Source organism: Oncorhynchus tshawytscha, linkage group LG22 (assembly GCF_018296145.1).
Source record: "Oncorhynchus tshawytscha isolate Ot180627B linkage group LG22, Otsh_v2.0, whole genome shotgun sequence".
Lineage (NCBI taxonomy): Eukaryota > Metazoa > Chordata > Actinopteri > Salmoniformes > Salmonidae > Oncorhynchus > Oncorhynchus tshawytscha.
The window spans coordinates 42,131,223-42,148,450 of record NC_056450.1 but is presented as its reverse complement, the minus strand read 5'-3'; the positions used below and the strand labels follow the sequence as shown (position 1 = coordinate 42,148,450).

The following is a 17,228-nucleotide window of genomic DNA, read 5'->3' as shown; positions in this document are numbered from 1 at the left end:
GAGGACATGGTGATTAGGAGAGGAGAGAGGACATGGTGTTTAGGAGAGGAGAGAGGACATGGTGTTTAGGAGATGAGAGAGGACATGGTGTTTAGGAGGAGAGAGGAGAGAGGACATGGTGTTTAGGAGATGAGAGAGGACATGGTGTTTAGGAGAGGAGAGAGGACATGGTGTTTAGGAGGAGAGAGGACATGGTGTTTAGGAGAGGAGAGAGGAGAGAGGACATGGTGTTTAGGAGAGGAGAGAGGACATGGTGTTTAGGAGAGGAGAGCGGAGAGAGGACATGGTGTTTAGGAGAGGAGAGAGGACATGGTGTTTAGGAGAGGAGAGAGGACATGGTGTTTAGGAGAGGAGAGAGGACATGGTGTTTAGGCGAGGAGAGAGGAGAGAGGACATGGTGTTTAGGAGAGGAGAGAGGACATGGTGTTTAGGAGAGGAGAGAGGAGAGAGGACATGGTGTTTAGGAGAGGAGAGAGGAGAGAGGACATGGTGTTTAGGAGGGAGAGAGGACATGGTGTTTAGGAGAGGAGGAGGACATGGTGTTTAGGAGAGGAGAGAGGACATGGTGTTTAGGAGAGGAGAGAGGACATGGTGTTTAGGAGAGGAGAGGGACATGGTGTTTAGGAGGGGAGAGAGGAGAGAGGACATGGTGTTTAGGAGATGAGAGAGGACATGGTGATTAGGAGAGGAGAGAGGACATGGTGTTTAGGAGAGGAGAGAGGACATGGTGTTTAGGAGATGAGAGAGGACATGGTGTTTAGGAGGGAGAGAGGAGAGAGGACATGGTGTTTAGGAGATGAGAGAGGACATGGTGTTTAGGAGAGGAGAGAGGACATGGTGTTTAGGAGAGGAGAGAGGACATGGTGTTTAGGAGAGGAGAGAGGAGAGAGGACATGGTGTTTAGGAGAGGAGAGAGGACATGGTGTTTAGGAGAGGAGAGCGGAGAGAGGACATGGTGTTTAGGAGAGGAGAGAGGACATGGTGTTTAGGAGAGGAGAGGGACATGGTGTTTAGGAGAGGAGAGGGACATGGTGTTTAGGAGAGGAGAGAGGACATGGTGTTTAGGAGAGGAGAGAGGACATAGTGTTTAGGAGAGGAGAGAGGAGAGAGGACATGGTGTTTAGGAGAGGAGAGAGGACATGGTGTTTAGGAGAGGAGAGAGGACATGGTGTTTAGGAGGAGAGAGGAGAGAGGACATGGTGTTTAGGAGATGAGAGAGGGCATGGTGTTTAGGAGGGAGAGGGAGAGAGGACATGGTGTTTAGGAGAGGAGAGAGGACATGGTGTTTAGGAGAGGAGAGAGGACATGGTGTTTAGGAGATGAGAGAGGACATGGTGTTTAGGAGGGAGAGGAGAGAGGACATGGTGTTTAGGAGATGAGAGAGGACATGGTGTTTAGGAGAGGAGAGAGGACATGGTGTTTAGGAGAGGAGAGAGGACATGGTGTTTAGGAGAGGAGAGAGGACATGGTGTTTAGGAGAGGAGAGAGGACATGGTGTTTAGGAGAGGAGAGCGGAGAGGGCATGGTGTTTAGGAGAGGAGAGAGGACATGGTGTTTAGGAGAGGAGAGAGGACATGGTGTTTAGGAGAGGAGAGAGGACATGGTGTTTAGGAAGGAGAGAGGACATAGTGTTTAGGAGAGGAGAGAGGAGAGAGGACATGGTGTTTAGGAGAGGAGAGAGGACATGGTGTTTAGGAGAGGAGAGAGGACATGGTGTTAGGAGGGGAGAGAGGAGAGGACATGGTGTTTAGGAGATGAGAGAGGACATGGTGTTTAGGAGAGGAGAGAGGACATGGTGTTTAGGAGAGGAGAGAGGACATGGTGTTTAGGAGATGAGAGAGGACATGGTGTTTAGGAGGGGAGAGAGGACATGGTGTTTAGGAGGGAGAGGACATGGTGTTTGAGAGAGGGAGAGAGGACATGGTGTTTAGGAGAGGGGAGAGAGGACATGGTGTTTAGGAGAGGAGAGAGGACATGGTGTTTAGGAGAGGAGAGGGACATGGTGTTTAGGAGGGGAGAGGAGAGAGGACATGGTGTTTAGGAGAGGAGAGAGGACATGGTGTTTAGGAGAGGAGAGGGAGAGGGGACATGGTGTTTAGGAGAGGAGAGAGGACATGGTGTTTAGGAGAGGAGAGAGGACATGGTGTTTAGGAGAGGAGAGAGGACATGGTGTTTAGGAGAGGAGAGGACATGGTGTTTAGGAGAGGAGGAGAGAGGACATGGTGTTTAGGAGATGAGAGAGGGCATGGTGTTTAGGAGGGAGAGGGGAGAGAGGACATGGTGATTAGGAGAGGAGAGAGGACATGGTGTTTAGGAGAGGAGAGAGGACATGGTGTTTAGGAGATGAGAGGACATGGTGTTTAGGAGGGAGAGAGGAGAGAGGACATGGTGTTTAGGAGATGAGAGAGGACATGGTGTTTAGGAGAGGAGAGAGGACATGGTGTTTAGGAGAGGAGAGAGGACATGGTGTTTAGGAGAGGAGAGGGAGAGAGGACATGGTGTTTAGGAGAGGAGAGAGGACATGGTGTTTAGGAGAGGAGAGCGGAGAGAGGACATGGTGTTTAGGAGAGGAGAGAGGACATGGTGTTTAGGAGAGGAGAGAGGACATGGTGTTTAGGAGAGGAGAGAGGACATGGTTTAGGAGAGGAGAGAGGACATGGTGTTTAGGAGAGGAGAGAGGACATAGTGTTTAGGAGAGGAGAGGGAGAGAGGACATGGTGTTTAGGAGAGGAGAGAGGACATGGTGTTTAGGAGAGGAGAGGACATGGTGTTTAGGAGGAGAGAGGAGAGAGGACATGGTGTTTAGGAGATGAGAGAGGGCATGGTGTTTAGGAGGGAGAGAGGGAGAGAGGACATGGTGTTTAGGAGAGGAGAGAGGACATGGTGTTTAGGAGAGGAGAGAGGACATGGTGTTTAGGAGATGAGAGAGGACATGGTGTTTAGGAGGGAGAGAGGAGAGAGGACATGGTGTTTAGGAGATGAGAGAGGACATGGTGTTTAGGAGAGGAGAGAGGACATGGTGTTTAGGAGAGGAGAGAGGACATGGTGTTTAGGAGAGGAGAGAGGACATGGTGTTTAGGAGAGGAGAGAGGACATGGTGTTTAGGAGAGGAGAGCGGAGAGAGGGCATGGTGTTTAGGAGAGGAGAGAGGACATGGTGTTTAGGAGAGGAGAGAGGACATGGTGTTTAGGAGAGGAGAGAGGACATGGTGTTTAGGAGAGGAGAGAGGACATAGTGTTTAGGAGAGGAGAGAGGAGAGAGGACATGGTGTTTAGGAGGAGAGGGACATGGTGTTTAGGAGAGGAGAGAGGACATGGTGTTTAGGAGGAGAGAGGATATGGTGTTTAGGAGAGGAGAGAGGACATGGTGTTTAGGAGAGGAGAGAGGACATGGTGTTTAGGAGAGGAGAGAGGAGAGAGGACATGGTGTTTAGGAGATGAGAGAGGACATGGTGTTTAGGAGAGGAGAGAGGACATGGTGTTTAGGAGAGGAGAGAGGACATGGTGTTTAGGAGATGAGAGAGGACATGGTGTTTAGGAGGGAGAGAGGACATGGTGTTTAGGAGGAGAGAGGACATGGTGTTTGAGAGAGGAGAGAGGACATGGTGTTTAGGAGAGGGAGAGAGGACATGGTGTTTAGGAGAGGAGAGAGGACATGGTGTTTAGGAGAGGAGAGAGGACATGGTGTTTAGGAGAGGAGAAAGGACATGGTGTTTAGGAGAGGAGAGGGGACATGGTGTTTAGGAGAGGAGAGGGAGAGAGGACATGGTGTTTAGGAGGGGAGAGAGGACATGGTGTTTAGGAGAGGAGAGAGGAGAGAGGACATGGTGTTTAGGAGGGGAGAGAGGACATGGTGTTTAGGAGAGGAGAGGGAGAGAGGACATGGTGTTTAGGAGGGGAGAGAGGACATGGTGTTTAGGAGAGGAGAGGGGAGAGAGGACATGGTGTTTAGGAGAGGAGAGAGGACATTGTGTTTAGGAGAGGAGAGAGGACATGGTGTTTAGGAGAGGAGAGAGGACATGGTGTTTAGGAGGGAGAGAGGAGAGGACATGGTGTTTAGGAGAGGAGAGAGGACATGGTGTTTAGGAGGGAGAGGAGGAGAGAGGACATGGTGTTTAGGAGGAGAGAGAGGAGAGAGGACATGGTGTTTAGGAGAGGAGAGGGAGAGGGGACATGGTGTTTAGGAGAGGAGAGAGGACATTGTGTTTAGGAGAGGAGAGAGGACATGGTGTTTAGGAGAGGAGAGAGGAGAGAGGACATGGTGTTTAGGAGAGGAGAGAGGACATGGTGTTTAGGAGAGGAGAGGGAGAGGGACATGGTGTTTAGGAGAGGAGAGAGGACATTGTGTTTAGGAGAGGAGAGAGGACATGGTGTTTAGGAGAGGAGAAAGGACATGGTGTTTAGGAGAGGAGAGGGGACATGGTGTTTAGGAGAGAGAGAGGACATGGTGTTTAGGAGGAGAGGGGAGAGAGGACATGGTGTTTAGGAGAGGAGAGAGGACATGGTGTTTAGGAGGGGAGAGGGGAGAGAGGACATGGTGTTTAGGAGGAGAGGGGAGAGAGGACATGGTGTTTAGGAGGAGAGGGGAGAGAGGACATGGTGTTTAGGAGGGAGAGGGGAGAGAGGACATGGTGTTTAGGAGAGGAGAGAGGAGAGAGGACATGGTGTTTAGGAGATGAGAGAGGACATGGTGTTTAGGAGGAGAGGGGAGAGAGGACATGGTGTTTAGGAGAGGAGAGAGGACATGGTGTTTAGGAGGGAGAGGGAGAGAGGGACATGGTGTTTAGGAGGGAGAGGGGAGAGAGGACATGGTGTTTAGGAGGGAGAGGGAGAGAGGACATGGTGTTTAGGAGAGGAGAGGGAGAGAGGACATGGTGTTTAGGAGGAGAGAGGGGAGAGAGGACATGGTGTTTAGGAGAGGCGAGAGGACATGGTGTTTAGGAGAGGAGAGGGAGAGGGGACATGGTGTTTAGGAGAGGAGAGAGGACATGGTGTTTAGGAGAGGAGAAAGGACATGCTGTTTAGGAGAGGAGAGGGGAGAGAGGACATGGTGTTTAGGAGGAGAGGGAGAGAGGACATGGTGTTTAGGAGAGGAGAGGGACATGGTGTTTAGGAGATGAGAGAGGACATGGTGTTTAGGAGGGGAGAGAGGAGAGAGGACATGGTGTTTAGGAGGGAGAGAGGAGAGAGGACATGGTGTTTAGGAGAGGAGAGAGGACATGGTGTTTAGGAGAGGAGAGGGAGAGGGGACATGGTGTTTAGGAGAGGAGAGAGGACATGGTGTTTAGGAGATGAGAGAGGACATGGTGTTTAGGAGATGAGAGAGGACATGGTGTTTAGGAGATGAGAGAGGACATCGTGTTTAGGAGATGAGAGAGGACATGGTGCTTAGGAGATGAGAGAGGACATGGTGTTTAGGAGAGGAGAGAGGACATGGTGTTTAGGAGAGGAGAGAGGACATGGTGTTTAGGAGGGGAGAGAGGAGAGAGGACATGGTGTTTAGGAGAGGAGAGAGGAGAGAGGACATGGTGTTTAGGAGAGAGGGGAGAGAGGACATGGTGTTTAGGAGGGAGAGGACATGGTGTTTAGGAGAGGAGAGAGGACATGGTGTTTAGGAGAGGAGAGAGGACATGGTGTTTAGGAGAGGAGAGAGGACATGGTGTTTATGAGATGAGAGAGGACATGGTGTTTAGGAGAGGAGAGAGGACATGGTGTTTAGGAGAGGAGAGAGGACATCGTGTTTAGGAGATGAGAGAGGACATTGTGTTTAGGAGATGAGAGAGGACATGGTGTTTAGGAGATGATAGAGGACATGGTGTTTAGGAGATGAGAGAGGACATGGTGTTTAGGAGATGAGAGAGGACATGGTGTTTAGGAGATGAGAGAGGACATGGTGTTTAGGAGAGGAGAGAGGACATGGTGTTTAGGAGAGGAGAGAGGACATGGTGTTTAGGAGGGGAGAGAGGAGAGAGGACATGGTGTTTAGGAGAGGAGAGAGAGAGAGGGGACATGGTGTTTAGGAGGGGAGAGGGAGAGAGGACATGGTGTTTAGGAGAGGAGAGGGACATGGTGTTTAGGAGATGAGAGAGGACATGGTGTTTAGGAGGGGAGAGAGGAGAGAGGACATGGTGTTTAGGAGAGGAGAGAGGACATGGTGTTTAGGAGAGGAGGCAGACGTAGACTCAACTCCCAGACAGTAATTAGGGGACGAGGGAGGCAGACGTAGACTCAACTCCCAGACAATAATTAGGGACGAGGGAGGCAGACGTAGACTCAACTCCCAGACAGTAATTAGGGGACGAGGGAGGCAGACATAGACTCAACTCCCAGACAGTAATTAGGGACGAGGGAGGCAGACATAGACTCAACTCCCAGACAGTAATTAGGGGACCAGGGAGGCAGACATAGACTCAACTCCCAGACAGTAATTAGGGGACGAGGGAGGCAGACGTAGACTCAACTCCCAGACAGTAATTAGGGGACGAGGGAGGCAGACGTAGACTCAACTCCCAGACAGTAATTAGGGGACGAGGGAGGCAGACGTAGACTCAACTCCCAGACAGTAATTAGGGGACGAGGGAGGCAGACGTAGACTCAACTCCCAGACAGTAATTAGGGGACGAGGGAGGCAGACGTAGACTCAACTCCCAGACAGTAATTAGGGGACGAGGGAGGCAGACGTAGACTCAACTCCCAGACAGTAATTAGGGGACGAGGGAGGCAGACGTAGACTCAACTCCCAGACAGTAATTAGGGGACGAGGGAGGCAGACGTAGACTCAACTCCCAGACAGTAATTAGGGGACGAGGGAGGCAGACGTAGACTCAACTCCCAGACAGTAATTAGGGACGAGGGAGGCAGACGTAGACTCAACTCCCAGACAGTAATTAGGGGACGAGGGAGGCAGACGTAGACTCAACTCCCAGACAGTAATTAGGGGACGAGGGAGGCAGACGTAGACTCAACTCCCAGACAGTAATTAGGGACGAGGGAGGCAGACGTAGACTCAACTCCCAGACAGTAATTAGGGGACGAGGGAGGCAGACGTAGACTCAACTCCCAGACAGTAATTAGGGGACGAGGGAGGCAGACGTAGACTCAACTCCCAGACAGTAATTAGGGGACGAGGGAGGCAGACGTAGACTCAACTCCCAGACAGTAATTAGGGGACGAGGGAGGCAGACGTAGACTCAACTCCCAGACAGTAATTAGGGACGAGGGAGGCAGACGTAGACTCAACTCCCAGACAGTAATTAGGGGACGAGGGAGGCAGACGTAGACTCAACTCCCAGACAGTAATTAGGGGACGAGGGAGGCAGACGTAGACTCAACTCCCAGACAGTAATTAGGGGACGAGGGAGGCAGACGTAGACTCAACTCCCAGACAGTAATTAGGGACGAGGGAGGCAGACGTAGACTCAACTCCCAGACAGTAATTAGGGGACGAGGGAGGCAGACGTAGACTCAACTCCCAGACAGTAATTAGGGACGAGGGAGGCAGACGTAGACTCAACTCCCAGACAGTAATTAGGGGACGAGGGAGGCAGACGTAGACTCAACTCCCAGACAGTAATTAGGGGACGAGGGAGGCAGACGTAGACTCAACTCCCAGACAGTAATTAGGGGACGAGGGAGGCAGACGTAGACTCAACTCCCAGACAGTAATTAGGGGACGAGGGAGGCAGACGCAGACTCAACTCCCAGACAGTAATTAGGGGACGAGGGAGGCAGACGTAGACTCAACTCCCAGACAGTAATTAGGGGACGAGGGAGGCAGACGTAGACTCAACTCCCAGACAGTAATTAGGGGACGAGGGAGGCAGACGTAGACTCAACTCCCAGACAGTAATTAGGGGACGAGGGAGGCAGACGTAGACTCAACTCCCAGACAGTAATTAGGGGGCGAGGGAGGCAGACGTAGACTCAACTCCCAGACAGTAATTAGGGGACGAGGGAGGCAGACGTAGACTCAACTCCCAGACAGTAATTAGGGGACGAGGGAGGCAGACGTAGACTCAACTCCCAGACAGTAATTAGGGACGAGGGAGGCAGACGTAGACTCAACTCCCAGACAGTAATTAGGGGACGAGGGAGGCAGACAGACTCAACTCCCAGACAGTAATTAGGGGACGAGGGAGGCAGACGTAGACTCAACTCCCAGACAGTAATTAGGGGACGAGGGAGGCAGACGTAGACTCAACTCCCAGACAGTAATTAGGGGACGAGGGAGGCAGACAGACTCAACTCCCAGACAGTAATTAGGGGACGAGGGAGGCAGACGTAGACTCAACTCCCAGACAGTAATTAGGGGACGAGGGAGGCAGACGTAGACTCAACTCCCAGACAGTAATTAGGGGACGAGGGAGGCAGACATAGACTCAACTCCCAGACAGTAATTAGGGGACGAGGGAGGCAGACGTAGACTCAACTCCCAGACAGTAATTAGGGACGAGGGAGGCAGACGTAGACTCAACTCCCAGACAGTAATTAGGGGACGAGGGAGGCAGACATAGACTCAACTCCCAGACAGTAATTAGGGGACGAGGGAGGCAGACGTAGACTCAACTCCCAGACAGTAATTAGGGGACGAGGGAGGCAGACGTAGACTCAACTCCCAGACAGTAATTAGGGGACGAGGGAGGCAGACGTAGACTCAACTCCCAGACAGTAATTAGGGGACGAGGGAGGCAGACGTAGACTCAACTCCCAGACAGTAATTAGGGGACGAGGGAGGCAGACATAGACTCAACTCCCAGACAGTAATTAGGGACGAGGGAGGCAGACGTAGACTCAACTCCCAGACAGTAATTAGGGGACGAGGGAGGCAGACGTAGACTCAACTCCCAGACAGTAATTAGGGGACGAGGGAGGCAGACATAGACTCAACTCCCAGACAGTAATTAGGGGACGAGGGAGGCAGACGTAGACTCAACTCCCAGACAGTAATTAGGGGGACGAGGGAGGCAGACAGACTCAACTCCCAGACAGTAATTAGGGGACGAGGGAGGCAGACGTAGACTCAACTCCCAGACAGTAATTAGGGGACGAGGGAGGCAGACGTAGACTCAACTCCCAGACAGTAATTAGGGGACGAGGGAGGCAGACATAGACTCAACTCCCAGACAGTAATTAGGGGACGAGGGAGGCAGACGTAGACTCAACTCCCAGACAGTAATTAGGGGACGAGGGAGGCAGACGTAGACTCAACTCCCAGACAGTAATTAGGGGACGAGGGAGGCAGACGTAGACTCAACTCCCAGACAGTAATTAGGAGACGAGGGAGGCAGACGTAGACTCAACTCCCAGACAGTAATTAGGGGACGAGGGAGGCAGACATAGACTCAACTCCCAGACAGTAATTAGGGGACGAGGGAGGCAGACATAGACTCAACTCCCAGACAGTAATTAGGGGACGAGGGAGGCAGACGTAGACTCAACTCCCAGACAGTAATTAGGGGACGAGGGAGGCAGACGTAGGACGAAGGGTTCCACTTGGATGCTGACTAGTCTAAAACATCTCCACTTTTTACAGTTTAGTCATTTAGCTTTCAGTAGTGAGTGAATACATCTTCATACTGGTACCCTGTGGGGATCGAACCCACAACCCTGGCGTTGCAAGTGCCATGCTCTACCAACGGAGCTACACGGAACAACTTCTACGTTCTTCACAATCTACAGACATGGTTCAGGTTGTCATAACTCCAAACTTAATTTAACAACCATACACTCCCTCCTGTGTCTGGAACTATCTCTCTGTCTCCCTCCTGTGTCTGGAACTATCTCTCTATCTCTCTGTCTCTCTGCTGTGTCTGGAACTATCTCTCTGTCTCTCTCCTGTGTCTGGAACTATCTCTCTGTCTCTCTGCTGTGTCTGGAACTATCTCTCTGTCTCTCTCCTGTGTCTGGAACTATCTCTCTGTCTCTCTCCTGTGTCTGGAACTATCTCTCTGTCTCTCTGTCTCTCTCCTGTGTCTGGAACTATCTCTCTGTCTCTCTGCTGTGTCTGGAACTATCTCTCTGTCTCTCTCCTGTGTCTGGAACTATCTCTCTGTCTCCCTCCTGTGTCTGGAACTATCTCTCTGTCTCTCTGTCTCTCTCCTGTGTCTGGAACTATCTCTCTGTCTCTCTCATGTGTCTGGAACTATCTCTCTGTCTCTCTGTCTCCCTCCTCTGTCTGGAACTATCTCTCTGTCTCTCTGCTGTGTCTGGAACTATCTCTCTGTCTCTCTCCTGTGTCTGGAACTATCTCTCTGTCTCTCTCCTGTGTCTGGAACTATCTCTCTGTCTCTCTGCTGTGTCTGGAACTATCTCTCTGTCTCTCTCATGTGTCTGGAACTATCTCTCTGTCTCTCTGTCTCTCTGCTGTGTCTGGAACTATCTCTCTGTCTCTCTCCTGTGTCTGGAACTATCTCTCTGTCTCTCTGTCTCTCTCCTGTGTCTGGAACTATCTCTCTGTCTCTCTGCTGTGTCTGGAACTATCTCTCTGTCTCTCTGTCTCTCTGCTGTGTCTGGAACTATCTCTCTGTCTCTCTCCTGTGTCTGGAACTATCTCTCTGTCTCTCTGTCTCTCTCCTGTGTCTGGAACTATCTCTCTGTCTCTCTGTCTCTCTGCTGTGTCTGGAACTATCTCTCTGTCTCTCTCCTGTGTCTGGAACTATCTCTCTATCTCTCTGTCTCTCTCCTGTGTCTGGAACTATCTCTCTGTCTCTCTGTCTCTCTCCTGTGTCTGGAACTATCTCTCTGTCTCTCTGCTGTGTCTGGAACTATCTCTCTGTCTCTCTGCTGTGTCTGGAACTATCTCTCTGTCTCTCTCCTCTGTCTGGAACTATCTCTCTGTCTCTCTCCTCTGTCTGGAACTATCTCTCTGTCTCTCTGTCTCTCTGCTGTGTCTGGAACTATCTCTCTGTCTCTCTGTCTCTCTGCTGTGTCTGGAACTATCTCTCTGTCTCTCTCCTGTGTCTGGAACTATCTCTCTGTCTCTCTCCTGTGTCTGGAACTATCTCTCTGTCTCTCTGCTGTGTCTGGAACTATCTCTCTGTCTCTCTGTCTCTCTGCTGTGTCTGGAACTATCTCTCTGTCTCTCTCCTGTGTCTGGAACTATCTCTCTATCTCTCTGTCTCTCTCCTGTGTCTGGAACTATCTCTCTGTCTCTCTGCTGTGTCTGGAACTATCTCTCTGTCTCTCTGTCTCTCTGCTGTGTCTGGAACTATCTCTCTGTCTCTCCTGTGTCTGGAACTATCTCTCTGTCTCTCTGTCTCTCTCCTGTGTCTGGAACTATCTCTCTGTCTCTCTGTCTCTCTGCTGTGTCTGGAACTATCTCTCTGTCTCTCTCCTGTGTCTGGAACTATCTCTCTGTCTCTCTTCTCTGTCTGGAACTATCTCTCTGTCTCTCTGGAGCTCTCCTCTGTCTGGAACTATCTCTCTGTCTCTCTGTCTCTCTGCTGTGTCTGGAACTATCTCTCTGTCTCTCCTGTGTCTGGAACTATCTCTCTGTCTCTCTCCTGTGTCTGGAACTATCTCTCTGTCTCTCTGTCTCTCTGCTGTGTCTGGAACTATCTCTCTGTCTCTCTCCTGTGTCTGGAACTATCTCTCTGTCTCTCTTCTCTGTCTGGAACTATCTCTCTGTCTCTCTTCTCTGTCTGGAACTATCTCTCTGTCTCTCTGTCTCCCTCCTGTGTCTGGAACTATCTCTCTGTAGCTCTCCTCTCCTTTTACTTACTGTTAAATGGCATGGGGCTGATGAGGCTCTGAAGCTCTTAAAATCATAATCATCTCTGTCTCTCCCTTTCGTTCCCACTTCCTCTCTCTCTCGCTCCCACTTCCTCTCTCTCTCTCTCTCTCTCTTGCTCCCACTTCCTCTCTCTCTCTCTCTCCCACTTCCTCTCTCTCTCGCTCCCACTTCCTCTCTCTCTCTCTCTCTCTCTCTTGCTCCCACTTCCTCTCCCTCTTTTCAGTGACCCCAAATTGGACAGACGTAGACATTCATCCGGGAACATCTCTACCACTCTGGAGATGCTGCCAGGTCTGGAGGGGTTTGAACAGGAACCCTACGACAAGGTAAATTCTACATTTACATTATAGTGATCGTGTTTGGGTCCTAAACCCCTGGTCCATCTCCATGTATCATAGGCCCAGGTACGATGCAATTTAGAGGTTTTAGGTTCATTAGAACATTTTAGTACATATGATACGTAGTTAGAAGTCCGAGATTATATTCCAAGGGGTGCCCCCAAAACTAGAGTAGTCTTAGATTATATTCTAAGGGGGTGCCCCCAAAACTAGAGTAGTCTTAGATTATATTCCAAGGGGTGCCCCCAAAACTAGAGTAGTCTTAGATTATATTCTAAGGGGGTGCCCCCAAAACTAGAGTAGTCTTAGATTATATTCTTGCCCCCAAAACTAGATAGTCTTAGATTATATTCTAGGAGGGGGTGCCCCCAAAACTAGAGTAGTCTTAGATTATATTCCAAGGGGGTGCCCCCAAAACTAGATAGTCCTAGATTATATTCCAGGGGGTAGTGCACCCAAAACTAGAGATGTCTTAGATTATATTCTAGGGGGTGCCCCCAAAACTAGAGTAGTCCTAGATTATATTGCAAGGGCTAGAGGAGTCCTAGATTATATTCCAAGGGCTAGAGTAGTCCTAGATTATATTGCAAGGGCTAGAGGAGTCCTAGATTATATTCAAGGGCTAGAGGAGTCCTAGATTATATTCCAAGGGCTAGAGGAGTCCTAGATTATATTCCAAGGGCTAGAGTAGCCTTAACAGATAGCCTGTCTAACAGACAGACTCTCTATTCCTCATACTGGACTATATAGGGAATAAGGTGCTATCACCGTAGGTCCCAAATGGAACACTGTGCCCTACTTAGTGTACTACTCTTGACCAGAGAGCTCTATAGGCCTGGGTCAAAAGTAGTGCACTAAGTAGGGAATAAGGTGCTAGGGAAATGGTCCCATTTACACACTTATCAAGAGAACATCCCTGGTCATCCCTACTGCCTCTGATCTGGTGGACTCACTAAACAGAGAACATCCCTGGTCATCCCTACTGCCTCTGATCTGGAGGACTCACTAAACAGAGAACATCCCTGGTCATCTACTGCCTCTGATCTGGAGGACTCACTAACCAGAGAACATCCCTGGTCATCCCTACTGCCTCTGATCTGGAGGACTCACTAAACAGAGAACATCCCTGGTCATCTACTGCCTCTGATCTGGAGGACTCACTAAACAGAGAACATCCCTGGTCATCTACTGCCTCTGATCTGGAGGACTCACTAAACAGAGAACATCCCTGATCATCCCTACTGCCTCTGATCTGGAGGACTCACTAAACAGAGAACATCCCTGGTCATCTACTGCCTCTGATCTGGAGGACTCACTAAACAGAGAACATCCCTGGTCATCTACTGCCTCTGATCTGGAGGACTCACTAACCAGAGAACATCCCTGGTCATCCCTACTGCCTCTGATCTGGAGGACTCACTAAACAGAGAACATCCCTGGTCATCTACTGCCTCTGATCTGGAGGACTCACTAAACAGAGAACATCCCTGGTCATCTACTGCCTCTGATCTGGAGGACTCACTAAACAGAGAACATCCCTGATCATCCCTACTGCCTCTGATCTGGAGGACTCACTAAACAGAGAACATCCCTGGTCATCTACTGCCTCTGATCTGGAGGACTCACTAAACAGAGAACATCCCTGATCATCCCTACTGCCTCTGATCTGGAGGACTCACTAAACAGAGAACATCCCTGGTCATCTACTGCCTCTGATCTGGAGGACTCACTAAACAGAGAACATCCCTGGTCATCTACTGCCTCTGATCTGGAGGACTCACTAAACAGAGAACATCCCTGGTCATCCCTACTGCCTCTGATCTGGAGGACTCACTAAACAGAGAACATCCCTGGTCATCCCTACTGCCTCTGATCTGGAGGACTCACTAAACACATCCTTCGTTTGTAAATGATGTCTGAGTGTTGGAGTGCGCCCTTGGCGACCCGTAAATACATCTTTTGTTAAAGAGAAAAAAGTGGCTGTCTGGTTTGCTTAATATGAGGATGTTAAAATGATTTATACTTGTACTTTAAGTATATTTTAGCAATTACAATTACTTTTTTATTAGATGATCTTGTATTTAAAGTCAGTTGAGCAAAAAACAATGGGTTAACAGTGGGTTCAGGAGCAGAATGAGATAAGGTTTTTAGCTTGGGGTTTGATCTTGCTACCTTTCGGTTACACATCCAACGCTCTAACCAGTAGGATACCTGCCGCCCCAATATCAGTCCACAGGGTTAGGAACTATACTGCACCATGCTGTTTCACACGGTGCTGTTTTACTGTGCTACGCTAGACTGTGTATTGTTGTCCGTATCACTTGTTTTCTTCCTGCTCCCCTTGTGGCGTTGAACATCCATCTCCTGTATGACTTATTGATTGATTGACCTCCTCCCCAGACGGTATCGTACGCCCAGTTTCTCTACCCGACCAATGCTCTGGTCCGCCAGAAGACTGCCTCGGTGGACATCACCCTGCAGGTGCCCCTCACCCTGCAGGTGCCCCTCACCCAGGTGACCCGGAACAGCATCCCCGAAACTACACCCCGACTAGGCTGAACTCCAACGTGGGACTGGATTTAGGTATTTGACCCGGTTGTGTTGTAGGAATGGATGTTGGTTGAACCTTTAGCAATATGGTGGACATTCCTGGTCCATCAGAGGGCAGAATGGAGCTTTTATCACATTGTGGACTGTCTGTACCTGCTTTCCACGGGGTTATGACCTCTATTGTACCTGCTTTCCACAGGGTTATGACCTCTATTGTACCTGCTTTCCACAGGGTTATGACCTCTACTGTACCTGCTTTCCACAGGGTTATGACCTCTACTGTACCTGCTTTCCACAGGGTTATAACCTCTACTGTACCTGCTTTCCACGGGGTTATGACCTCTACTGTACCTGCTTTCCACAGGGTTATGACCTCTACTGTACCTGCTTTCCACGGGGTTATGACCTCTACTGTACTGTACCTGCTTTCCACGGGGTTATGACCTCTACTGTACCTGCTTTCCACAGGGTTATAACCTCTACTGTACCTGCTTTCCACGGGGTTATGACCTCTACTGTACTGTACCTGCTTTCCACAGGGTTATGACCTCTACTGTACCTGCTTTCCACAGGGTTATAACCTCTACTGTACCTGCTTTCCACGGGGTTATGACCTCTACTGTACCTGCTTTCCACAGGGTTATGACCTCTACTGTACCTGCTTTCCACAGGGCTATGACCTCTACTGTACCTGCTTTCCACGGGGTTATGACCTCTACTGTACCTGCTTTCCACGGGGTTATGACCTCTACTGTACCTGCTTTCCACAGGGTTATGACCTCTACTGTACCTGCTTTCCACAGGGTTATGACCTCTACTGTACCTGCTTTCCACAAGGTTATGACCTCTACTGTACCTGCTTTCCACGGGGTTATGACCTCTACTGTACCTGCTTTCCACGGGGTTATGACCTCTACTGTACCTGCTTTCCACGGGGTTATGACCTTTACTGTACCTGCTTTCCACAGGGTTATAACCTCAACTGTACCTGCTTTCCACGGGGTTATGACCTCTACTGTACCTGCTTTCCACGGGGTTATGACCTTTACTGTACCTGCTTTCCACAGGGTTATGACCTCTACTGTACCTGCTTTCCACGGGGTTATGACCTCTACTGTACCTGCTTTCCACAGGGTTATAACCTCTACTGTACCTGCTTTCCACGGGGTTATGGCCTCTACTGTACCTGCTTTCCACAGGGTTATGACCTCTACTGTACCTGCTTTCCACGGGTTATGACCTTTACTGTACCTGCTTTCCACAGGGTTATGACCTCTACTGTACCTGCTTTCCACGGGTTATGACCTCTACTGTACCTGCTTTCCACAGGGTTATGACCTCTACTGTACTGTACCTGCTTTCCACGGGGTTATGACCTCTATTGTACCTGCTTTCCACAGGGCTATGACCTCTACTGCACCATGCTACCATGCTGGTTCTACTGCACCATACTGGTACTACTGCACCATGCTGGTTCTACTGCACAATGCTACCATGCTGGTTCTACTGCAACATGCTACCATGCTGGTTCTACTGTACCATGCTGGTTCTACTGCACCATGCTACCATGCTGGTTCTACTGTACCATGCTGGTTCAATTGCACCATGCTACCATGCTGGTTCAACTGCACCATGCTACCATGCTGGTTCAACTGCACCATGCTACCATGCTGATTCAACTGCACCATGCTACCATGCTGGTTCTACTGCACCATGCTGGTTCAACTGCACCATGCTACCATGCTGGTTCTACTGCACCATGCTACCATACTGGTTCTACTGTACCATGCTGGTTCTACTGCACCATGCTACCATGCTGGTTCTACTGCACCATGCAACCATACTGGTTCTACTGTACCATGCTGCTCCTTCTGACCCAGGCTACCATGCTGCTCCTTCTGACCCAGGCTACCATGCTGGTCCTTCTGACCCAGGCTACCATGCTGGTCCTTCTGACCCAGGCTACCATTATGGTCCTTCTGACCCAGGCCACCATGCTGGTCCTTCTGACCCAGGCTACCATGCTGGTCCTTCTGACCCAGGCTACCATGCTGGTCCTTCTGACCCAGGCCACCATGCTGGTCCTTCTGACCCAGGCTACCATGCTGGTCCTTCTGACCCAGGCCACCATGCTGGTCCTTCTGACCCAGGCTACCATGCTGGTCCTTCTGACCCAGGCTACCATGCTGGTCCTTCTGACCCAGGCTACCATGCTGGTCCTTCTGACCCAGGCCACCATGCTGGTCCTTCTAACCCAGGCCACCATGCTGGTCCTGACCCAGGCCACCATGCTGGTCCTTCTGACCCAGGCTACCATGCTGGTCCTTCTGACCTACCATGCTGGTCCTTCTGACCCAGGCTACCATGCTGGTCCTTCTGACCCAGGCCACCATGCTGGTCCTTCTGACCCAGGCTACCATGCTGGTCCTTCTGACCCAGGCTACCATGCTGGTCCTTCTGACCCAGGCTGCTGGTCCTTCTGACCCAGGCCACCATGCTGGTCCTTCTGACCCAGGCTACCATGCTGGTCCTTCTGACCCAGGCCACCATGCTGGTCCTTCTGACCCAGGCTACCATGCTGGTCCTTCTGACCCAGGCTACCATGCTGGT

The 17,228-nt window shown here is 50.6% G+C and overlaps 1 protein-coding gene across 1 annotated transcript in view; it reads left to right on the top strand.

The window, feature by feature from the left end:
- Positions 1-17,228, top strand: part of LOC121840484 (CDK5 and ABL1 enzyme substrate 2-like) — a 59,979-nt gene that overhangs the window by 20,430 nt on the left and 22,321 nt on the right. The window contains 3 exon segments of the mRNA XM_042304307.1: positions 11,954-12,056; positions 14,469-14,486; positions 14,489-14,651. Of these exon segments, the coding sequence (XP_042160241.1) occupies positions 11,954-12,056; positions 14,469-14,486; positions 14,489-14,651 (284 nt within the window).